The 25,719-nt window shown below is 41.2% G+C and overlaps 1 protein-coding gene across 3 annotated transcripts in view; it reads right to left on the bottom strand.

The window, feature by feature from the left end:
* The window catches only part of LAMA3 (laminin subunit alpha 3), a 308,158-nt gene that overhangs the window by 45,705 nt on the left and 236,734 nt on the right, over positions 1-25,719 (bottom strand). For all 3 annotated transcript variants that reach the window (XM_066246337.1, XM_066246338.1, XM_066246339.1), the window contains 10 exons: positions 24,481-24,594; positions 19,857-19,966; positions 17,377-17,457; positions 11,521-11,627; positions 7,930-7,980; positions 6,878-7,029; positions 2,213-2,323; positions 1,991-2,102; positions 1,601-1,768; positions 205-401 (listed from right to left, as the gene is read on the bottom strand). In XM_066246337.1, the coding sequence (XP_066102434.1) occupies positions 205-401; positions 1,601-1,768; positions 1,991-2,102; positions 2,213-2,323; positions 6,878-7,029; positions 7,930-7,980; positions 11,521-11,627; positions 17,377-17,457; positions 19,857-19,966; positions 24,481-24,594 (1,203 nt within the window). The remainder of the gene's footprint in view (positions 1-204; positions 402-1,600; positions 1,769-1,990; positions 2,103-2,212; positions 2,324-6,877; positions 7,030-7,929; positions 7,981-11,520; positions 11,628-17,376; positions 17,458-19,856; positions 19,967-24,480; positions 24,595-25,719) is intronic.

The following is a 25,719-nucleotide window of genomic DNA, read 5'->3' as shown; positions in this document are numbered from 1 at the left end:
TCTGGTAACTGAGGAGTAGGAATGACTTTGGTTTTCTATTTAATGCCTTGTTCCTGTTTGCTCAGAGGGTTCACCATACAAAGAGATGCCTACGGACTGGATGTACAGACAGGTCCCTGGCTATGCCATTTAATCAACAGTAAAGATCCATCTCCCTCAACCTTGTCATTAATGAAAGTATACAGATTCCATCTGTGAACTCACCTTGAGAGATTCCAAAGTCCTCTCGTTGTCTTGATTGAGACCAGTGGCCTTCTTTGCCTGGGCAGTGGCCTCCTCTAGCATAGTACGGAGGCCAGTGAGTTTGGCTTCATATTCATTTAAAGAGTCCAGGATGCTCTTAACAAGACCATTGTTCTCCACCTGGTGGGTTTCCAGCCAGCTCCTTATCCGATTCAGCACTGTAATACATCGCTTTATGTTTTCCACTTAAGAGATGCATTTTTTTCAGCTAAGTTAGAAAGACTACAGGAGAACTGAGTTTCTAATCATTTCATGGTTGTTGTTTTTTTAATTTATGAGGGAATAGGAGAGGAAACTAACATTATGCAGCACCTGTTCTGTGCATTGCACCCATTGTCTCGTTAACTTTTATGATAACTACATGAAAACAGTACTTATCATTCTCATGTTTCAGATAAGGAAATGGAAACTGAGAAATGAGGTTATGACCCAAGATTGCATGACCTGTCAGCTTAGGGATTTGAACTACTAGATCTGCAGAGTATACAGTGGTTTTCAATCTTTTTACACTTGGGGACTAGTGAAAATAGGAGAATTATTTTGGGGACCTTTAAGGCAGAAATCACCCTAAGCATAAGTGAGTTCTACTAATATCATTGGGTCTATAATCTTCATACAACATCAGGGTAGTTAACTCTTTTGTGGACAGACATGAAATTTCCAGTGGACTGGCCCATGGAACAGCAGTTGAAAAACATGGAATAGCACATGCTTTCCTACTACTATTTCTGTCTCCTTGCAGTTAAAAGCCAAGGTTAACTTTAAACAATACAAATTCTAAAAGAAAACTGCTACTATCTATAACAGTTATTAATTAACCATTGATAACATTATTTTACTAGAGAACAATAAACAGTATTGGAAAAAATATGCACCAAGCTAATATTTCTCAGTTTTGAACCAATGTTATTTTCTTTAATTAAAACTTTAGATATAGTCACTTAATTTCTACTATATCCATTTTTTGTTTTTGTAATCATGGTGCTAATATCAGTTTATAATTCAAACCCCAACGGTGGTGAGGTGACCATTCAAAAATGATATAATGAGAATGTTTGGAGGAGCTGAATGAAAGAAGAATAAAAATGGAAATGGAAACAAGGGTATCAGTATCTAATATCTTAGGAGAAGAATCTTTTTTGTTTGTTTGCATGATGGTAAGATGTTATACAACCTCTTAGTAACTTGGATGGGCTACCCGAAGTTACCCGTTTTCACCACATGATGCTCTAGCAGTAACATGCACTGAAATGACCACCACCTCCCCCTGTAAGTGGGGACTCAATATTGTACTTCGCACACTGCATTTCAAATCGATTAGAACAGACTGGATGCGAGAGTGTGGGAATGTCCTTACAGAGTTGAGCCTCTCTTTTCTCAGCTTCTGCTTCTCTCAGGTGCGTCCCAAAGTTGCGGCTGCGCAGTTCCCTCATCATGCGCTCTGCTTCCGCCAACTTCCTGGAAGGGTCACCGGCAGGCAAGTCGTTTCCTCCTGCATCTGTCCCCGAGATCTGCCGCAGGAGAACTGCAAAACGTCGAGGAGTTGATTAAACAGGGAATTCTGGACTCCAGCAGACTACTTAAAAAAAAAAAAAAGGTAGATATTTTTATGGGAGGGGTCATATTAGTTTTTTTTAGTTTCACTGCAGGATCTTCTTCATAGTGTTGAACTCTTAAAGGAAAATTCTTTCAGTGTGCAAAAACGGCTATGTAATATAAAACGTCATTGGATTTAGGAACTTCTTACTGTGCACATTTCGGATGACATTTTTAATCTTTGAGTCCAGTTCTTTTGCGCTTTGTGTCGTCCGATCAACATTGTTATATAATGTTTGTGCTTTTCTGGAATTTATTTGAACCTGTATGAAAAATAGATGGATTAGCAACAAATGAAGTTAATGGGAGGGAAACTAACAATATTTTTTTTTTAAAAAAAGAAAAAGTTAATGTTAGTGACCTAACACATTACCTTTTCTTGCAGAGTGTCAAATTCACGATTCAAATTACTCAGCTCTTTTTCCAGGCCATCGAGTTTTGAGCCCTGATTGGAAATGGCAGAACGGTAGTTGTGCAGCAGATTCTGAAAGCCAAAAGCAAAGTTAATCTCACTTTAGAGTAGAAATTTGGAGGAAGTCCCATCAACTTGGTAAACCTGGTAACGATATGAAAAGATTCATTTAGCAAGACCAATGGTGATTTCACACACAGAAAAACATGGTTCTTTGAAATAGGCGACATGAAGAATCTACTTCATGATATAAATTCTGATATGGTTCTACAATAAAAAAAAATAGCAAAATTTAAAAATGTGAAAAAAAAACAGAAAAACTTTACTTGAATAAATGATTTAACCTTAGAGAAATGAGAGACATACCACTTTCCTGATTCTATAATACATTCTATTCTTTTTAACCTATATTTAACTTTAAAACACTAAAAACAGTGCTATGGCTACTTTATTGAAGGAACCATTAGATTCAAAGAATATTAGAAAAGTAGAGGAACTCAGAGCTCATTTCATGGATTGCCCTCATATTAGAAATGAGAAAACAGAAGCTCAAAGAAGTTGAGTGACTTGTCCATGCCCTGGCCTGACCAGTATTGCTTCAGGACCAAAGTCCAGGCCCCCCCTTACTTTTGCGGTTACTCAACTACTTCATTACTTTGAGAAGGTGACATTGCTGTACATAACATCTAGAATAGTGATTATTTTCAATTTTTTGGAAAATATTTGTTAGTGCCTTAAGTCATTTTATAGGAAAAAGCAATACTATTTCCTGTATTTGTACATGAGAGCCAGTGTTGGGTAAAAGAATATAGGTTTCGTAGCTAAGGTACAAACTCCAGGTTCCCACTTAGATAAGCTCACTGTACCTTATCTCCTTCATCTGTACTTTGGAGACTATAATATTAAGCTGCTGGGTAGTTTATGATGATACGTGGGCTAATGTGAATGAAAATGTGCTGTTTCATACGTGTATTACATATGAAACAGCATGCTTGCACAAGCATTAAAAACTTAGTTCTCTCACACTTATTTTTACTGAACTTTCACAGTGTTTGTGTGATATAGCAAGAAAATAGTTCTATTTTATGTTCCTCTGGGAAACTGAGGTACATATTCTGCCGAATGTTGGTAGAACACCTGGTGAAAAGGACAGTGGGGTAAAGCATGGTCTTTAGAATCTGCTCTTGGTTGGAATTCTAGAACTAGCACATACTAGCTGTGTAATTTTAGGCAAGTTACTTAGCATTCCCATGCCTGTTAAGGAATACAACACTATTTTCCTCAAAGGATGTTGTGAAGTAAAGCTTTTAGCACAGAGCCTGGCACATAGGAATGATGGTCCCCTTCCCTTCACTGAAGAAGTACAGAGCTGTATTGATGAAATCAAAGTAGCTCTAGTGAATTCCTTTCTCTCAAAATATAAAGGCCTTTCCCCCTCCCCTGTATATTAAGCCTGTAAACCATGGACTAAAATGATCCTGATAGAAGAGTCATTTTTCTAGCATTATTTTTTGCTATGTATACTCAGCTATAGCCACTGATGGGTTTATAATCAGCCCTTACTCCAAAAGCACTTATTAAACTTTCCCCAAAGCCCTTTCCCTATGTTTAGCTTAGGGGTTTTTTGTTTGTTTGTTTGTTTGTTTTTTGGGATTTTTTTTTACAGAGACAGAGAGAGGGATAGACAGGGACAGACAGACAGGAACTGAGAGAGATGAGAAGCATCAATCATTAGTTTTTTGTTGCGACACCTTAATTGTTCATTGATTGCTTTCTCATATGTGCCTTGCCCGTGAGCCTTCAGCAGAGTGAGTGACCCCTTGCTCGAGACAGCGACCTTGGGTCCAAGCTGGTGAGCTTTTGCTCAAACCAGATGAGCTCGCTCTCAAACTGGTGAGCTTGGGGTCTCGAACCTGGGTCCTTCCACATCCCAGTCTGATGCTCTATCCACTGCGCCACCGCCTGCTCAGGCTAGCTTAGGGTTTTGTCTTATCTACTGAATTCTTGTATTTCAATGAGTGATATTTTTTCATTGCTGTAATTTTTAATGGGATCTTTTTATAACTACTGCTTTTTATTTGGTTTTTGGTGTTTAAATTTCTTGTTCCTTCTATTGATTGTTATTCTTCAAAGTCATTTTAGAGTTTCCTACGATTTTCATTTCTTGAAAGGGAACTTATCTTTTGACTGCTGCTCTGTGAGATGTCTTTCTTATTGTTAGTTGTCTATTTACAGTGTTTGCAAGCTTGTTCCGAGTGGGAGCTGTCCATCTCTGCACTCTCGGTGCGCTGGCCAGTGGTCTTACAGCTATTACCACTCCCACCCCCAACCCTCCAGTCCAGGACCAGGTCTTACATGAGCAGCTAAGGACTTGCACACTATGGCGATATTGAGTATGGCACATTCCAGTACAGATGCTTGTTTATGAGTCTTTTCCAGGTCCCAGCTGTAAGTTTGTAGCTTTCCTAGGTTCTCATATAGCCATTGCCCAACAATGAGCATTTGGCAGTTTCAAGGTGTTTTTTTTTCTCAATCTTAATTCATCGGGGGAGCCTGACTCTTACCCTTTGGAGCCCTTTAGACCCTACTTCTTCTCAGGACATTCTCTTGGTCAACTTCTTTACAAGTGAACATATAACACTCTCTCAGGGGGACCATATTTTGAATTATGAAACAAATCGCAGCACATTTAAAAGAACTGGAATAGCCCTGGCCGGTTGGCTCAGTGGTAGAGCATCGGCCTGGTGTGCAGGGGACCTGGGTTCGATTCCCGGCCAGGGCACACAGGAGAAGCGCCCATCTGCTTCTCCACCCCTCCCCCTCTCCTTCCTCTCTGTCTCTCTCTTCCCCTCCCGCAGCCAAGGCTCCATTGGAGCAAAGATGGCCCGGGCGCTGGGGATGGCTCCTTGGCCTCTGCCCCAGGCGCTAGAGTGGCTCTGGTCTCGACAGAGCGACGCCCGGAGGGGCAGAGCATCGCCCCCTGGTGGGCAGAGTGTTGCTCCCTGGTGGGCATGCCGGGTGGATCCCGGTCGGGCGCATGCGGGAGTCTGTCTGACTGTTTCTCCCCGTTTCTAGCTTCAGAAAAATACAAAAAAAAAAAAAAGAAATAAAAGAACTGGAATAATATAAAGTGTATTCATTGATTACAATATAGCTAAAGTAAAAATCAATAACAGAAAGTTACCTGGAAAATACCCAATTTGGAAATTAACACACTTCTAAAAAACTCAGGGATTAAAGATATGTCACAAGAGAAATTAGAGAATCTTCTGAATTAAATGAAAATAAAAAACATTTTAAAATATGTGTGATGCAGCTACCATGGTGCTTGGGGAAAGTATTTAGCATTAAATTCTTATATTAAAAACAAAAAAGGTTTTGGTTCTGTAAAATAAGCTTTCCTCTTAAGAAACTAGAAAACATAGCAAGTTAAACACAAAGCAAGCAGAAGGAAAAAATATATGGGTGAAAACAGAAGTCAATAAAATTGAAAACAGAAACACAGAAGAGAAAATCAATGAAATAAAAATAAAATGAACAAAACTCTATCCAGAATAATCAAGAAAAAAAGAGATAAACACAAATTACCAATATGTAGAGTGAATGCGAGGGCATCACTACAGATTTTGCAGATAAGAAGAGAAAATTATGAACAATTTTGTCAATACATTTGGTAACTTAGATGGAACAAAAAATTATTTAAAGGCACAAATTACTAAATATCACTCAAGAAGAAGTTGGTAACCCAAATAGTCTCATATCTATTTTTAAAAAATGAACTTATGGTTTATTTTTTAAAAAGAAAAGTAAAAGAAGACTTACAACAAAGAAAACTCAGGCCCACATGGCTTCACTGGAAAATTCATCAGACATTTAAAGAAAAATTAATAACGATTCTACACAACTCTGTTACTAAGTCTTCTGAACGTAAGATACTGAACGATGAGAAAAATTTGCCTAGAAACATTCAGTAATTAAGGAATGTTCCCTTAGAAGTATTAGTTTGGTGTGTTTACTAGTACTTTCCACCAGTAAAAAATGTATTATTCTAAGTGAAATAAGTCAGAAAGGAGAAGACTAATACTGTATGATTTCACTTATTTGTGGAATCTAAAATACAAAACAAATGAACAAATAAAACAGAAATGGACTAATGGATACAGAGAACAAACTGGTGTTTGCCAGAGGGTAGTGGGGGTGGGGGTGGGGGGAACAGTAAAGGTGAAGAGAATTGAAGGGTACAAACTTCCAGTTATAAAATAAACAGGTCACGGGGAAGTAACGAACAGCACGGGGAAAATACGCAATCATACCGTGCAATCATACCGTAGCAACTTTGTATGTGACAGAGGTAACTAGACTTAATGTGGTGCTCACTTCAAAATGTATATGAATATTAAATCTCTACGTTATACACCTGAAAAGAATAAATACTGTAGGTCAATTATACCTCAATTTAAGAATCTAATCTTCATTTACATCAGAGAAAGAAGGAAAGCCCCCTGAGTCTTAAATGGAGTTAACCTCTCCTTTCCCGCTTAAGGAATATTCATTCATTCATGCAGCATCTAGGCAACACGTATCTAATCTGGGCCAGTACCATGCTGGACCCACAGACTACTATACCCTCAGGTCCTTCGTTTGGGTCTCCAAGTACCCCATCTGCTCCAGGGTGCCCGCACTGGCACTCAGGCCCTGCAGCTGAGACTTGACGAGGTGGAGCTCATCACCCATGGTGGCCAGGTCGTTCAAGAGTGTCGTCACACAGCTGTCACAATCTGTAGGGACCACAATCAAAGACAAGTATTCTGCAAGCTAGAGCCACAGGATCACAACCAGAACAAAAGGGCTATATAGCCCAGTTAACATGCACATGGATTACCCTTGGCCAAACATCACAGTCCTAGACTTCCCAGGGAGGAATGCAGACTCCAAAAAAAGGAGATCTCTAGACAGAATGCATTTTAAAAAGAAATGGTGGTGTAGGGGGAATGGGTGAAGGTGGTCAAAGTTATAAATATCCAGTTATAACACAAGTAAGTCCTGAGGATGTAATATACAACATGGTGACTATAGTTAACACTGTATTGCCTTTTGATAGTTGCTAAGGGAGTAAGTAGATCTTGAGAGGTCTCATCACAAGAGTAAAAATGTCTGACTGTGTAAGCTGATGGATGTTAACTAAACTTACTGTGATAATAATTTTGCAATATATATGTCAAATTATTATGTTGTACACCTTAAACTAATACAATGTTTTATATTAATTATATCTCAATAAAACTGGGGGGGAGAAGAAATGGTAAGTCTATGCAAATTGTTGCTTATTTATATTTGGGGAAAGATAATAATAAATAGCTTTTAGTTATTTATTTATTGCTATTTATCAGGCATTGTGATGAGAGATTGACAAGAATTTTTCCAACCATCCTAACGAGGTTGATATAGTTATTATGTCCATTTTGCAAATGATGAAACTGAGGCTTGGAGAAGTAAGGTCACTTGCCCAAGGTCATACAGCACTTAGCTGACAGAGGCTGTGTTTGACCTTAAATAGTCCTCCTCTTACCTCCTCCCACGTTGCTTTCCCAGAATGGCAACTGCGTGTTCCAGCATGGGGCTCACATATCTTAAGCAAAACCTACAAGTTGGAAAGGAAAGGTGCTTCCTTTACTCACCATCACATTCCTCTCCAGGGCTGCCATCTTTGGGTTCTTGGTTTATGCAGTCTGAAATGAGAAATAACCACAGAAGATGGTGTTACTTAAGCTTATTCATTATCTGCTTTTTGACTTGGCTTTCAGAAAAGCTAGTTTTGAAAGATTTTAGTCACCAAACTATCCAGCATCACTGGATATTTCTCATCTCCCAGAAGTCTTGTGGCTTCTCGGATTATGCATTCAGTTTCTTCTCTATAAAGGGTCATGCCATTTTTATATAATTAAAACTCCTAATCATTAGTTTGGAGGCTTTCTTTATTTGACAGCCTCCTATACAACTGTTGACATCTCTTCCAATACCACTCAAGAACATTCAACTGAGCAACTCTGAGCATCTCGCAGGGGTCTCCAAACTTTTTACACAGGGGGCCAGTTCACTGTCCCTCAGACCATTGGAGGGCTGCCATATACAGTGGTCCTCTCACTGACCACCAATGAAAGAGGTGCCCCTTCCAGAAGTGAGTGGGGGCTGGATAAATGGCCTCAGGGGGCCGCATTGTGGCCCGCGGGCTGTAGTTTGGGGATGCCTGAATGGTGTACCAGGGTCCTATACTAGGTGCAGGAAATACAAAGATACCAGTACAAAAATCCCTGTTGTTCTGTGGTTTGATGGGCCCATGGGGGAGGTAGACAAATTACACAACAGTGTGACAGATGCTGTGGGAGAGATATGCACACAATGTTAGTGGACCTACACTGCCAACAGCCTTAAATAGAAGCCAAATTCTGAGGTTCTCAGCTGTAGTCAGGAAAGCCTACTGATCCTCGCACATTGCTTATCCCCTCCCTCACCTCTGTTTCCCGTGCCATGCATCCTGACTCTGAAACACCCTCTCTCTTCCCCCATGAAATCATCAAACTGCACCACAGGAAAACTGAGCTTGACAAGTTCCTAGATATGCTAAAAGGAGACCTTCCTGTTTGTTCTTCTCAGCTGCAGGCCACGTTCCTCACTGTGTGTATACACATATATTTTAAACCACTTATACTTTTCCTTGTAAAAAATAATAAAAATGCACCACAAAAAATTTGGGAAAATCAGAAAAATAAGATAAAAACATCACCCTGGATCCTACTACTCAAAGACAATCAATGTCTCCTTTGTATATATTTGTATACATTTTATTTTATTATATATTATAATTTTCTGTAACTCATTCTTTTATTTTTTTTTAGAGAGAAAGAGAAAGTCAGGGAGAGAGATAAGAAGCATCAGTTCTTCCTTGCAGCACCTTAGTTCTTTATTGATTGCTTTCTCACATGTGCCTTGATCAGGGTGGGGGGCTCCAGCTAAGCCAATGACCCCTGCTCAAGCTAGCAGCCTTGGGTTCAAGCCAGTGATCTTGGGCTTCAAGCCAGTAACTTTTGGGCTCAAGCCAGCAATAATGGGGTTGTGTCTATGATCCCACGCTCAAGCCAGCAACCCTGTGCTCAAGCTGATGAGCCCTCACTCAAGCTGGTGACCTCGGCGTTTCGATCCTGGGTCCTCTGCATCCCAGGCCAATGCTGTATACACTGTGCCACTGCCTGGTCAGGCCATAACTCATCTTTTTAAAAAAATCATTTACTCATTATTTTCAGGATACATAGTTATGTCACTTTTATTTCCTCAATTAGACTGTAAATGCCTTACAGCCAGGAAAGACATTTTATTTCCTTCACAAGCTCCTGGAACAGTGTGTGGGGGACCTGACTTACTGCATGATTTATTTATCAGTGCAATTTTCTCCACAAGTTTGAGTTTTGCCCATCAAGGAATCTGTATATTATTAACTGAAAGAAAAGAAAGGAGGAAAAGAGAGGAAAAGAAGTTCACAGGAACAAAAAAGTCTCTTGTGTGAACATTTTCTTCCATTTTTGGAATAATATTTACTTTATTTCACATTGCTTATTTTTGTTGTTAGACTAGGGGGCAGTCTAGTTTAACACAACCTCATGAAGAAGTTGTGTGTAATGTTGAAACTTCTCTTTGAACACCTCCAATAACAGTAGAACTCACCTCCTTTTAAAAGTCTTTGTCATCTTTAAATATTTAACACTTTCTTTCTTAAGATCCTTTAAAATAAATTTCCCTCCAGCTTCCACTATTTGGTGTAGGTTCTAGCCCTCACAGAACACAGCCAACCCTTCTCCCGCGCATCAGCCTTTCAAATAGGCACTCTCCAAGTTTTCTCTTCACTGTTCTGGCCTATCAATTCTTCTTCACTGTAGTTTGTCTGTTGTATAAGTCCCGCGTGAGGACTTACAGGATCAGCCTACCCAGGGATGGGGGTCTGCCTGTGTTTAGACACTGGGACTCAGTGGACATGGTATAAGGTGTCTTAGGCCACTTTACTCTTCTAAGCCATATTGAACTTACTGCAATTAAAACCCTAGTCTTTTTATACCTCCTACTATTAAGCCATATCCCACTTACCACACAGTTAAAGGTTGGTTTTCCCCCTATTCAACTATAGGACTTTATGCTTATTCCTAACATAATTTTGGCTGGTTAGAATGAGCCCATTATTCCAGGCTGTTGAGGCCCATTTGTATTCTAAAGATGTCATAGGAGGCATTTGCTCTCTCTGAACTTTGTGTCATCTGAGAACTGTATTTCTGTTCAAATAAACAGTGTTGAGTTGATACCGAGGATGGAGCCAAGGATGAAGCCCTCAGGCATGAAAACAGACACCTCATCCCAGACTGATAATAATGCAATTACTCTGCCATTTCTTTGGGAAAAATCACTTCACCAAATCTAATCCACATGTTCAAGGTTTTGTTCATAACGATAAGGTGAGAGACTTTATCTAAGGGTTTGGCATTAAATCACATTAATATTCTCTGTCAAACAAGGAAAATGATAGTCTTCCTTTTTCTTTCAAGTTGTTCTTATTTCCCACTAATTACCTTTTCCTTGATATGTAAAATCCATCTCATATACTACCTATATCCTGGAACATTTATTGCTCTTAGAGAAAGAGTACTTAGTTGAGTTTTAAAAACAATTTACTTAAAAAAATACCTAACTGCCTGACCAGGCGGTGGCGCAGTGGATAAAGCGTCGGACTGGGATGTGGAAGACCCAGGTTCGAGACCCCAAGGTCACCAGCTTGGGGCTCATCTGGTTTGAGCAAAAGCTCACCAGCTTGAGCCCAAGGTCGCTGGCTTGAGCAAGGGGTTACTCGGTCTGCTGAAGGCCCGTGGTCAAGGCATGTACGAGAAGGCAGTCAATGAACAATTAAGGTGTTGCAATGCACAACGAAAAACTAATGATTGATGCTTCTCATCTCTCTCCGTTCCTGTCTGTCTGTCCCTGTCTATCCCTCTCTCTGACTCTCTCTCTGTCTCTGTTAAAAAAAAATAACAAAAAAAACCTAACTGAAGTAAGTTATTCACCAAAGTTGAAAATACCATCTAGGCATTCCACAGGTAATCAAAATAAGGGGAGAATTTGTTAGCTGGCATTGGACATCATGCTTTCTGAAAGTGTTACTTGGGTTCTTCACCTGTGACTTTATACTAGTCTAATAAGTGCAGATGAACAGAGGTATGAGTTGGTCTTACCTCCTGTTATGGGGTCACAACTGCCCAAATGGCCATTGCTATTACAACTGCATGGTTGGCAGCTACCTCCAAATTTCTGGGGATTACCGAAATATCCTGGTGCACACCTACACAAAACAGAGAAAAGAAGAGAAACACTCAAACAACTCATTGTGTATTCCACCCAGTTTTCTCAACCTCTCACTCCCTGTATGGGATATTGTAACCCTATCAGAGGAAGGCTGATGTAGACTTTCAAGAATGAATGTGTCTCAGTACAGATATTTTTGTCTTGAAATGCAAATCTGAGAGTGGGAGGCAGGTAGAGGTTGCTTCCTTCCTCCTTGACACCCAAGGACAGAATCCACAGGTACCGCTAAAGCCAAATGGCAAGTCAACAAAATACATGCAGGAGCCCATGGTTTGATCAATATGGAAATCAGGGGTGACTTAGGCAACACGCCCCAGAGCCGGCTATGAGCCAGGAAGCTTTTCCTAGTCTCTCACCTGCTGGTTTGCTTCCTCCCCTGCCCAGCTATACTGCTCACAAAAATTAGGGGATGTTTCAAAATGAATACAAAGCAATCAAAAAAAGAAGCATTTGATTTATTTTAATTAAACAAGAACATCAGAAAAGCAAACAAGTCAAGGAAAGTTGTTTGATTATGCAAATGAGATGCAAAACCAGCTTTTATTTCATTGGTGAAAACGCTTTACAAAAGGCTGAAAGTACTGGAGTATCTGCACGTTCCCTGATTCCCTAAAGTTTGTGAGCAGTAGCTTCTACATATCCTACTTTTACTCTATACTGTCGGTGTATTTATCAATGCACAGTTAATGACTGAGCCGGGCCTAACGCCTGGCACAGAGTGGGTGCTTCATAAATGTTTAACAAATGAAAAAATTTGACACTGAAAAAACAGTTACCTGTGAAAGTATTTTAAAAATTTTAAAAGAAACAATAGCTTGCTTCCTTGAGACAGCAAATGTAACAAACATAAGCCAAAGAAGACCTGCTAATTAAGAACTTCTCTTTTCAAATCAGCTGCCTGCCAGATGGATGTCCTATCCAGCCCATTGTTGTTTTCTGCTTCATTGTCCGTGAAGAACCACAAGGAGGACTGAATCAGGGTGTCTCTCCCAGGTGGGGGCCTCATAGCTTTTAAATAACAGAGCCTGGAAGATCTCCCCAAGTCCCATTCCCCACCCCACCCACCTTTAAAAATTTATTGGTGTGATATTGGTTAATAAAATTGTATTGGTTTTAAGTGTACAGTTCTATGATACATCACCTATATACTACATTGTGTGCCCCCCCACCCAAAGTTAAATCTTTTGTCACTATCAAAAGAAACAACTAACAAAACAAAAAGGCAAACAACAGAGTGGGAGACGATATTTGTAAAACAATAGCTCTGACAAGGGGTTAATATCCGAAATATATAAAGAGACCATACCACTCAACATCAAACAAACAATCCAACTAAAAAACCAGGCAGAGGACCTGAATAGACACTGCTCCCAAGAAGACATACAAATGGCCAACAGATATATGAAAAGATGCTCAACTTTAATAGCTATTAGGGAAATGCAAATAAAAACTGCAATGAGATACCACCTCACACCTGTTAGGATGGCTGTTCTCAACCAGACAAGTAATAACAAGTGTTGGAGAGGGTGTGGACAAAAATGAACTCTCATTAACCTCATCCATCCTAGCTGTCCCAGCATAGCTGCCCCTCTGTCCCTTGCCCCTAAAGGATGTTGGATGCCTCTCCTACTGCATCCCAGCTTCGCCCGGTTCTGTTCTCTCTCACTATTTTAACAGCTTATTTGTCTGTTGGTCTACCACTAGACTGCAGAAATCCTTGAGGGCAGAGTCTATGTTCTGGTTGCTAATAGGCCTGTAGTAGTGCTTAGCACAGTGAGGGTATACACTGAGATCTTCATTGAAGAAAAGAATGAATAATAGATGTGAGGCAAGTGTGGGCAATGTTTCCCTTGCTGAAATGGAAAACAGACAAAACTTGAATTGCTACTTTTTGCTCAAGGACAGACAGTTCCAGACCCTTAGACGACAGTTCCAATAAGGCACTTCCCCTGCCACCCACAGCAGGTCCCTCTGGGCCCTTTCTTGCATTTCTTCCCTGACCTGAGCCACCGTCCACCTTCCCCTTGCAGCTCCACTGGGCTCCAGTCATCCTTCAAACTACTTAAGGCCCCCCTCATCCATAAGATATTTCAGATAACTCCAGTCTAGAGAGGCCCCACCTTATCATATAATTCAGTGAAATAAATTTTCTGTTTTTTGAAATTTGGTATAACTCTTCTAAAGTTTATCCAGAAAAAAATAACATGCCAGAATGATCAATGAATGAAAATGTTGTAAATAAGGGTTACAGGGGGAGTCTTGCTCTGTCAAATACTTACTTGTTCCAAGGCATTTTATACTTTCAGAAATGAAACAGACGTGACAATGGCACCAGAACCAAATTAAAATGTACAGAAACAAGTCCAAGTTTATATGGGAATTTTGTATACCCGACATTTAGCTTTAGTGGAGTCAATTGAAGGTAGCTGGCAAAGGGGAGTGAGCATGAGAGTGTGACAGTAAGAGGGAACAACAGCTGGGGTGCTGGCCCCACTCACTCAGTGAGCGCACAGCCTCCAGTGAGCCCGGCAGGGGGGATGTAAATCTGCGCTTTCCCAGGGGGTCTATCTTCCTTGTTCTTCTCCAAGAGTGGACACCTCACTCAACTGAGTGCACTGCTGAGTGGAGCCAAGCACTGTGTGTAGTTCATGCAACATGGTCCCTGGATTATCAAGAGATGGGATCTTGAGATATTCAACACTATTTGAACTTGGTTCCATTTTTGCCTTACAGGTTGATCCTGTATCTATCTACCATATGAATGTAATACCCCCAAGAGGTAGGTTCCAAATTCTCACCAAATATGAAGATTTAAATGTAAGAAATAAAACCAGCCTGACCAGGTGGTGGTGCAGTGGATAGAGCATTGGACTGGGATGCCAAGGACCCAGGTTCGAGACCCCGAGGTCGCCAGCTTGAGCACGGGCTCATCTGGTTTGAGCAAAAGCCCACCAGCTTGAACCCAAGGTTGCTGGCTCTAGCAAGGGGTTACTCGGTCTGCTGAAGACCCGCAGTCAAGGCACATATGAGAAAGCAATCAAAGAACTAAGGTGTCACAATGCGCAACAAAAAACTAATGATTGATGCTTCTCATCTCTCTCAGTTCCTGTTTGTTCCTGTCTATCCCTCTCTCTGACTCTCTCTCTGTCTCTGTAAAAAATAAAAAATAAAAAAATAAAAAAAAGAAATAAAACCATAAAAGTACCAAAATAAAATATGCATAAACATTTATATTGCCTCTCTGTGCATGGCACTAATGGCTGAAATCCTGAAGGATAAAAGAATAGATACAAATAACACTTAACTGCTACCTGTCTAGAATAGACAAAAACAAGATAAAAAAATATATACAAACAGAAAATAAAATGAGAAGAATAGTGGCAATTTATAGTATTAAAAATTAATTTACTCTAAAAATTATACAAACCAATAAAAAATTTAAAAAGGTTCCACTAGAATATATTGGTCTCCTGTCCAAATATCAACCAGGCCTGACCCTGCTTAGTGTCTGAGATCAGATGATATTGGGCGCATTCAGGGTGGTGTGGGAATAGACTAGAAAATATTGATAATGACCTGAGAGCAATTTGAAAAATAAGATTTACAAAAGGTCAATAAGCACACGAAGAAAATCCAATCTGATTATCAAAGACTTCAATTAAAATGACAGACAACGTTTTCCTATTAAGTTGGCAAACATTTGAAAAACTGGTCATTTTTAGGATCCACCGGGGCAGTTATTCTTGTGCTGCCAGCAGGAATGTAAACAAATGCAACTTCTCTGGAGGGCAATTTTGCAAAATGTATCAAAAGCCCCCAAATTTTGCTATGCTTTGACCCAAGGCATCCACTTGTACAATCATATCTTAAGGATTTATGTATACAGAAATTTAGTTAAAAGGACCTACTTCTGGTTCTGTGCTGAGCGGAAACCAGTAACACTATCTCCGAGGTCAACAGCAGGTAGTATGGATGTTAGTAGAACTCTGGGTCCTGACACAATGTTATCAATGAATACTTACTGATATGGAAAGATATTACTAACATACTGTAGGTGAGAAAACGAGTCAAAACAGAAAGTAAAATAAGAAAAAGTCTGTGCTTCTAGAAATGATCTGTCATAATATACAACAAGCTTGTAAGAGTGGTTTTCTGTAGGTTAAATGATTACGAATAGGACTGCAAGTGAGGACTCTGTAGGGGCGTGGTTGGCTGCTGTTCTTTGCTCATCTGCATTACATCATTTTTATAAGAAATAGGTATTGATTTTATGATAAAGGAATTTTAAATTTAAAAACAGGTTGTCCATGTGATTCATTTGTTATACCGTTACTTTTCCAGATACGCACGTGTGTGTGTGTGTGTGCGTGTGCGCGTGTGCGCGCGTGTTATATTCCCAGCTAGCTTGTAACTACCTTCTATAGCCTTTACAATACTTGGGAGTGTCCTATGCATAGTAGCTACTCTTGAAATATTGTGTGGGGACTTAAAGGGGTGTGTGTGTAGGGATGTCTATGGCTGTGGATATGTATGTACGTGTAGGAGTCTGTAGAGTTTGTGTGTGTGTCCAGGCAAGTAGAAATGTGTGTGTGTGTGGGGTAGGGGTGTGTGTGTGTGTGTGTGTGTGTGTGTGTGTGTATATATATATGGTCTACCGGAAAGTTCTGTCCGTTTCTATCACAACAAGTTTTGACACGTAAGCACATGTATATTTGGCGCATGTGTGCCTCTCTATTTTTATCACTTAATGTATACATACTGACGTAGCAAATTAACTGAAACAAAGTTTAGAAAAGAGGCCGGCGATGTTCAATAACAAGAACACCATACTGCATCATGATAATGCCAGGCCACATGCCGCTTTGGGGACTCGTCAAAAAATTGCAGAACTAGGCTGGGAAATTCTGTCGCATCCACCATATTCCCCGGACTTAGCACCCTCCGACTATCACTTGTTTTTGTCCTTACAAAATTTTTTGAAGGGCAAAAAATTCAAAAATGAAGATATCAAACAAGCACTGGTTCAATTTTTCACATCAAAAGATAAAACATTTTTCAAAAATGGGATATACAAATTGCCCTCACGCTGGCAAGAAATCATTAATAATAATGGCAATTATATTATTTAATAAAGTTTATTGGCGGCAAGAAAAATTTGTATTTTGTTTTATTCCAAAAACAGACAGAACCTTCCGCTTCTCCCAGTCTCTTATATATATATATATATGTGTGTAGGAATGAATTTATATTGAAGTATGGGTATGTAGCAATATGTATGGGGAAGGAGAATATGGATGTAGAGGGAAAGGGGTGTATAGAAATATGAAGGGGAAGGAGTATAGAAAGGTGTGCACTGGGGTAGGGGTTTACAGGGGTGTATGATGGGGAGTATACAGGGCTATGACACATTGGCCCTTATTCTCAAAATTCTGAAACATGTTCAAAACAGGAAAGAGAAGGAAGTTAATGATTTATTAAGTAATCAGTCTTAAATTTTTCCAGAGAGACCTTTTTCCAGCCTCAGTGAAACCAACAGACCCACCCCCAGCTCTGAGCCACGACTAGGAAGCCCCACCCACAGCCAGGTGCCTGCAGCAGCCTGCAGAGCCATCCGCCACTGCAGGATGGGTGCGGGGGAACGGTAAGGGGAAGGGGAGGGGAGGGGGGAGGGGAAGGGGGAGGGGGGAGGGGAGGGGGGAGGGGGGAGGGGGAGGGGCAGCACCCACCTTTCACACTGCGCTCCTGTGTATCCGGGTTTGCAGAAGCACTGCACGCTTCTCCCAGTCACAACACAGCCGGTGGCAAAACTTGAAGGAAGACAGAACAAAGCCCCAGTGAAAACATAAATCGATAGCTTTATGCTCATTATTTTTTGCCACAAAAAAATTGACTTATGTGAAGTGAAAACAGAAACCAAGGGTCTGGCTACACTTTATGTGAAGAAACTTTTGCCCATTGAGACTTGTAGAGATAATAATGCATTATTTCAGCTGACATCTGGCACATTTTGGTGAATAGGACTGAAGCCATTTATTTTTGGCCTGGAGAAATACATTCCTTCCCATAAGACCGAGCAGGGTAACTTACTTTGGAAGAGATGATTACAACAGCACTTTTTCCAGGAATAACAAGGAAGAAATAAAACAAGTCTAGGCAGAACAAAAGAACAGAGAGCTTTGATTCTTTAGGAAAATTTTCTCCTTGTTTCTTCTAATTCTTTTAAATTGGGCACATTGCCTTCAGGGAAGGCCCAGGCTCAGATCCCCAGAGGGACATGGGCCGGAAGCATGGGGGTCAGCTACGTCTCTGTGGGCACAATCATTGGTGAATTTTACATTTTTCAAATCAAGTTGTGGAATTTTGATTCCCTTTCTTGTAGTTCAAAACTGGTGTACATTTAAGAAGCTTTTTTTTTTTTTTTTTTTTCCCCATTAAGTGAAGAGATCATGAAAATACCCTGTTGCCTTGTAAAAAGTCTACGTCTGAGCTTGGAACATCTCACTGACGTAGATCTCCATTTATCATTTGTTGGTTAAAAAAAAAAATTCTTATTTTGAGAAGTTTTTCTTGACCTAATAGGTGAACCCTGAGTTACATACAGCTCTGAAGGGACAGTTAGAAATTTGTCAGCAGTATTAATATAGCTGGAAGGAAAATGAGATAAAGATGGGGTTTTATTAATAAATCTGAGAAGTTGCGTGTTACTTCGACTGCACGGAACGGGGGGAGCTGACCTTGATAAAAACAGTACACTCTCTCACCCAAGATGAAAAGCTTTTCTGAAGCACCCGATGGAAACCTCACTGCTTTCTACTCTCTCCAGCTTCTGTTCAAACAAGTCTGGGCTGGTGTCGAGTGATAGATCTCTTTACAAATGAAGCTGCAGGACCGGGCAGGTTGAAGGAGCATCATATCCATAGATAGCAAAGCAGGTTGAACGTTTCAAACACGCATCTCCAGAAAAGCCATGTTTGAGCAAGTGACTCCCGGTCACTTTAAGACTTGGCCGATTTCTCTGCTACTCGGCTGATCTCAGTCAGCCTTGCGGCCCACTCTTGCTGCAGAGCCTGTGTACTACTGATACTTTATCAGCCTCTTCCTGGTTTAGTTACTTGGGCTATTTTGCTTGGACGCACAGTGAATATGCCATGATGCGCAAGAATATGAGAAGGTGCCAAGCCCAAATGGAACATGGGTTGCCAGGAAGAAAAAATGGTTCTTTCCACTGACATAACCTATTGGCCATATTGGAATCTGTATGACAACTCAGGCCACACCACTCTGTGGTTCAGAACTGTCCCTGGCTTCCACCACACTGCAGGTAAAGTCCACACGCTGTACTCTAGCAGGCTAGACCCTCTGAACCCAACCCCACCAGCCTCATCTACTGGCCCTCTCTCCCACACCGCACTTCAGCCACTCCTGCCTTCTCACTGTCCACAAACACATCATCACTTTCTCTTCTGTTTTCTTTTCTTGCCTAGGACCCGCATTGCTCAGATATTGCCATGGCTTACTCCATCTCATCATTCATTGGTCCCTGCCCAACGACTTCAGAAAACCCTCCTACCACCCTCACTAAAGAATCTACTCACTCACTGTCAATCACATAACCCTTCACTAAATTGCTCAACCCATCTCTTGCTGAAAGTACACTTCTTATTTATTTGTGCACATATTTACTGAGTGTGACAACTCCCCCATTCATATTCTCCAGATAAAGCTTGATGAGATCAGAGTCTTGGCCAGCTTTCTTCACTGCCATTTCCCAGCATCTAGAGAGGGTAAGGCATAGCCCTGAAATGAATGCTCAATAAGTAATTGTTTCACTATTGAATTAATAGCAAAAAGAAAGAGGAAAAGGAAAAACCCAGAAGCACACAGTTTGGAAAAACTGTTTTTGTTAGTTTTGTTTCGCATTTTTTGTTTGTTCATTTTTTTATATCACTGCTTTATTGAGATAGAATTCACATAGCATACATTCGCCCGTTTAAAGTGTACACTTCAGTGGCTTTTAGTATAGTCACAGAATTATACAACCATCACCAAGGTCAATTTGAGAATGTTTTCACCACCCCCAAAAGAAGTCGCATATCCCATACCCTTTAGCTGTCACTCCCCGTTCTCCCTCCACCCCCACTCCAGTCCTAGGCAACCACCAACCTACTTTCTGTCTCTATGGATTATTTTTAAGCTTCCAAAGTACCTGTTTGAATGAGGACACAGGCAGACGCTACAGGATCCCCGGATGGCGTTCCCATAGTAACCCTCTTTGCAGCGCTCACAGTGTTCCCCAGCAGTGTTATGCTGGCAGTTCTTGGGACAGATAAACAGTACAATTAATAGCAGCAAATTATACTTACTACTGTTGAGACCATAGCCATCTTGATTGCTTACACAATTATAACTCAAGTCCTCGGACTATTGTGATGGCAGTTTCACTAACCATATGTTTTTCCTCTCCGTCCAGTTATTTTTGCTGCTAGAAATGATAGAAGTGCTCTTTCATCCGCTATTTGGTGGCATGATGAAGTGGAGAGAGACCAGCTGGTTCAAATCCCACTCTATCACTTTGTAGCTGTATGATCTTGAGCAAGTTCCTTCACCTCTCTGAGCTTTAGTGTTTCTTCTAAATCAACTCTAGTGATGTACATATGATTCTAATTTTCTTAAAATGGATAGTTAGAATAATGCCCACTTCCAAAGTTGCCAGGAGGATTTTAAAAAGTATAATAGGGCCTCAGCAAATGTAAACCCCTTCCTTTTCTCTCTATTCCTTAGAATGGCTCCTATGAAAATTAACTTGATTTAACTTCATAATTCACAATAATATAGTGAAGAGCAATAAAATTGAAATAAGTTTTTACCACATGGCATTTGTTAAAACAACAGAAAGTTGCATTGCATCTGAAGAAAGCACTCAGTTTAATTCCAGTGTCTTAAAAAAGCAAGACATTATTGTATTTAGGCTTGTGTTTATGTGAACCTAATAATTTCATGGAAAAGTCAATGTCTAATGAACACTGTTTTTCAGTAAAGCATTGGAATGGTACAACTTTGCAATTAACCAGTCTACTGAGACAAAGCTGAGTGAATTGTGTCAAATTTATTTAGTTTGTGGAATTTTAAGTCCAGTATAAACTTTTTTGGCTTTATTCTAGTAATAAAGACCATAATGCACAAAATAGCCAGGCAAACACTTCTTACTGTGGGCAATTGATAATTCAGAGATACCTTGCGTTAATTTTACAGCCTGGAATAAGTATAATTTTTAAAATTCACTCATATACATTACTGCTGTATGCAGAGGCAGTCTTGGGTAGGAAACTTTAATGAATATGAGTATTCAAGTAATATCTGAAGTCAGGTTGGGAAAAACAATATGTATGTATATCCTAAGTGGCAGTGGCATTGCTCTGAATAACAAAGACTGTCCTTTAATCAGTTTGTTCAGCTTAAACAGATCTTTCACAACCCTTGAATAACTGAGAATTATACAATCTGCTAAGATGGTAAAATGTCTTTTCTTATTCTTTCCAGATGTAAAGTTGTGCTATAAACACAAGGGATTAGTAAGTATATTAGAAAACTATAAAGTAGGATGCTGCTTATATGTAAACATTTGATCATCACTAGAAAGCTCACCCCGTCCTGAATCCTCCTTCCCCAAATATCACCGCCATGTGGGGTTTTCCTGTCGGTGTGGGCTCTGGGAACAATCCACACTGCAGTGTGTTGGATCCACAGAGGGTCTCTCAGGAGTCAGGTGAGGTACCGAATGCTTCCTTCACCTTCACTTTGCTGGGTGGCCCTGACTCTCAGAAAACATCCATCTTTTGAGTTAATTAGTTTCCTTTCTTATATAACTACAAATGACAACTTTGAAGATATGCCTGAATAGATCTATTTTAGTCCTGTGACTACTTAGTCCTGAGCTGAAAACACTAGAGAAGCAAGAACAGAGAGAAACAAGAATTGCAGTGAGGCCATCTGTATTCTACTAAAAACTCTCTGAATGCTGGTCCGCCTTAGGGGTGAGAGGAGAGGATTGTGGGAGGGGATCGGATCAGAGCCTGAGTTGCTTGATAAAGCCCCATAAGCATTTCTGAAACAACCCCTCATCCACAGTTAAGAGCATCCACCCTAGAAATTGTCTATCAGTTCTGCAAATCCGAAGCAGTTGCCTTCAAATATCTGGTTTTATTGTTAATAAATGAATGTGTAAGTGAATGAATGAATCTACACCACTCCCACAACATGTGCTAACCTAGCTCCATTTGACACCAAACATCTACTGGGCATTTAGTCCATGTTTGACTATGCCAGGAACAGGGATGCAAAAATGGATTGGTACCTGGCTCGGGTAGATAGAACCCTGTGAATAGACATATGCAATGCAGTGTGAAAAGTTGATGACAATGGTGTGCTAGCATCCCATAAGGGCAAGAGGAGCCTTAGGGAAGGGCTTCTGGAGGTGACAGCACCTTCCGCATGGAGAATAGAAGAAGAGGAATTAGCTGGGTAGAAAAGTGAGGGAAGGGCATTCCAGGTACAAGGAACAGTGTCAGAGAGCCTCAGTCTTGCAAGAGCACAGCAGCATGTGTGGGCAGCGTGAAGCAATTGGTACTCTGGAGGGTGGAGTGCAAGGGGGGCAGGATGCAACTGGACAGGCAACAGCAGCCGGGAGTTCCGCATAATCGTTCTGCAGGAAGGAGAGGAGACGGGTCCAAGAGGTAGGGAATGAAGAGAGAAAAAATCAAAGAAGAAGATGAGAAGAGAAAGGGGAAGGGACATGGGAATAGAAAGGAAGATGGGAGTGATTGAGACAGTAGAAGGAAGAAGAATGGGAAACAAGAGGAAATGAGGGGAGAGGAGAGAAAGTGGACAAGGAGGAAAGGAAAGGCAGGTCTTCATTGGGGGAGGGGCATCATGTCACTGCAGGTCCCTTTGGCGAGTGGCACCGAAAGACCACATCACCTCCTACTCCTGCCTCTCAACGGGACATGTACTGCTTTATTGGCAAGAAGCTAGGATACTTTCTTTTCAAACCACACAGTTTATTCTTGAAAAGACATGGAAATCTGCACATGTATGAAGGTCCCAGATTTTAGAGATTGATTTTGGACCTTGAGAGGCAGAAACCAATGTGCAGAGGAATCAGCCCATCTGACAGTGAAAGGCACTTGGACTCCCCATTACTTTTCTTTGAGAATAAGAGCTACACTTTTGGTTCCAATGCAATGGCCACATCTGAGAACAGCATCAGCTCTCAGAGCTTGCCACTGAGCAGTTAAATGAGTACAGACATGGGCTCCGTGTGTGCACATGTGTGTGAGTGCATGTGTGTGAGTGCATGTGTGTACATGCGTGTGTGCATGAACACACTCTCTACTAGACAGCAAGCCTCGTGAGAGTGGGAATGATGTCTGATGGTTTTCACCTCAGCACTGAGCACAGTCCCTCCCACAAGAGCAAATGCTCAGTAAGGGTTTCCTGAAGGAACAGTTTCTAGAGGCCACATGGGCATGGGGGACAAGTGAAGACAGAGCTACAATGAAAGGAAATGGGAAAGAAACTCTTGTTTGGTTAAAACACACGAATTATAACTCTCACTAGGGATCTTTTCGGTCGGTGAACAGACTGTGGAGAAAACTCCCTTTGTTCTTCATTCAGCAGCTCAACATCTAGCAATGGTTCAGTGACAAGATAAATATTTAAATTTTATTAAAGCATCTACCTGTGTTACACATAACACACATTATCCAACACCAACTATTATATAAGAATATGTATGAGCTGGAAAACAGTCTTTTTCAATGTCTTTTATTTTTTTTTGAACCCATCAGGTTAAAATCACACAAAATATTCTATCCTGCTCTTTACAACAACTTCCTGTCCTGGCCTGTCCCGTCTTGCAGAGGAAGCAGTTCCCGGGGACATGCTGACTTGGCTTAGGACAGTCTAGGAACTCAAATAATTGAAACACTCCGGTTGCACCTCACAATGCTAAGGAAACCCATGCCAGGAGAATGTATTTCCAAACAGTATCACCTAAGTGGGGGGGTCTGGGTGCCCACAGGCACCCCCACACCCTCTTCTCCTTGGAACTGCCCATTTTCCTTCTTATTTGGGAGGCCCTGGTTCCCAGGGAGAGGAACGCTGATGAAAAGGAAGAAGTCAGAAACATAAAATATTTTCTGCTTCAGGATACAAAGGAAAAGTTTCCTGAGCACCTAATTTTCTACGGGAGGACTTTCTAACATATTCCAAAAGAAGATTGTTTTCCAGTGAGCAAGCCATAGACCGGAGGGCTCTGCTCACCTGCCTTCCCACATCAATCCACTTCAGCCTGTTAGCCTTGGACGGTTTGTGTCTGACCGAGGGTGCACTTTAAGCCTTTCTTAACATCTCCTTCTCTCCTGGTTGCTTTCTGGAGCCCTGCTCATCTGAGAGCCACAAAACTCCCCTCCCACTACCTTCTACCCTCCAACCCCCAACAAAATTGGAGCCCACAGTAATAACTCTGATTTATTTTATCCTGTTAGGAGTGAGGTCCCAGGATTCACCCATTAATACCATTTCATGAGATTTAGAAGCTAAGGTGTAAATTAGTTTTTCAGACAGGTGTTCTCTGATAACCCAGGTTAAAATGGAGGAAAAAGTGAAGTGTAAAATCACAGCCTGGTAACACTGGAGCCTCCTACATTTACATAGCAACCTCTCTTTAGGGTATGGTAGGAGCTGTGACATTCGATGTCTCAGGGCCTGGGAGCGGGTGACAGGGAGACACGGATTGCCTGCTGGTAGCTTTACAGTATCAATTTACTCACAATACATATTCCAGAGCCATCCTGGCATCGATTTGAATGTCCATTGCAATTGCAGGGAACACACCGTCCAGAAAACGAGCCTTTGTTCTCCCGATAGTATCCGGGGCTACAACCCTATTTTTCAAACAGAGTGTTTAGTCAAAACAAAGAAAGAAAATTATTATCCAAAGCATGTGACAATTCTGACTGTCAAACATTCCCTTTTTTTAAAGTACCCATTTCTATCAAAACTGTGGCATACTCTCTTTTTAAAAATTCATTTATTAAAAAAAATTCATTTATTGACTTTAGAGAGAGAAGAAGGGAGAGAGACAGACAGACAGAAACATCAGTCTGTTCATCTGTGTGCCCTGGCCAGGGAGCAAACCTGCAACCTTTGCACATCAGCTGGACGCTCTAACCAATTGAGCAATCCGGCCAGGGCAAGCATTCACTTTAAATCTTTTCTTTAGTCTGTGTATGGATTTCTCCTTTCAAACACCACCCAGGTCTACTTGCTGTTTGCTTTATTCATCAGGTTCTGTTTTGTTTCCATACCATTGTGGGTGTGTGTGTGTGTGTGTGTACATGCGCACGCACCTGAGTGGGGAAAACCCAGAGAAAGGGGAAGTTTGGAGGGTGGGTGTGAATGTGGCTTTCTCTCCTTTTCATGCCAGTTGTTTCACGGGTGAATGGACATGGCAGTGGTGGAAGAGCAAAGGGGATCAGAATCTCAGTCCTTAGTGGGTAAGACCCCTAAGCAAGTCCCTTCAAGTTCAAGCTCTCTTTAGTAACTGTTCCCTCTCCCAGTAGGGACTTGGGCTGGCAAGTGAGTCACAATGGGAGGAGGGGAATAAGGAGTCTTTTTTTTTTATTATTCATTTTAGAGAGGAGAGGGAGAGACAGAGAGAGAGAGAGAGAGAGAGAGAGAGAGAGAGAGAGAGGAGAGACAGAGAGGGACGAGGGGAGGAGCTGGAAGCATCAACTCCCATATGTGCCTTGACCAGGCAAGCCCAGGGTTTCGAACCGGCAACCTCAGCATTTCCAGGTCAACGCTTTATCCACTGCGCCACCACAGGTCAGGCGGGAATAGGAGTCTTCGTGGCATCATTTCCCTACCACGCACCAGCCTATGACTCCCCAGGGGAGCCAGGGGAGAGGAACGTGCTTGCGTTCTCATACAGAACTTTGCAGGGCTATTTGGTTCTGACTGAGCACACGAAGACTCAGCTCCAGAAAATCCCTTCCCTTGTGGCCTTC

Source organism: Saccopteryx bilineata, chromosome 11 (genome assembly GCF_036850765.1).
Source record: "Saccopteryx bilineata isolate mSacBil1 chromosome 11, mSacBil1_pri_phased_curated, whole genome shotgun sequence".
Taxonomy (NCBI): domain Eukaryota; kingdom Metazoa; phylum Chordata; class Mammalia; order Chiroptera; family Emballonuridae; genus Saccopteryx; species Saccopteryx bilineata.
This window is presented reverse-complemented; position numbering and strand designations above follow the sequence as displayed.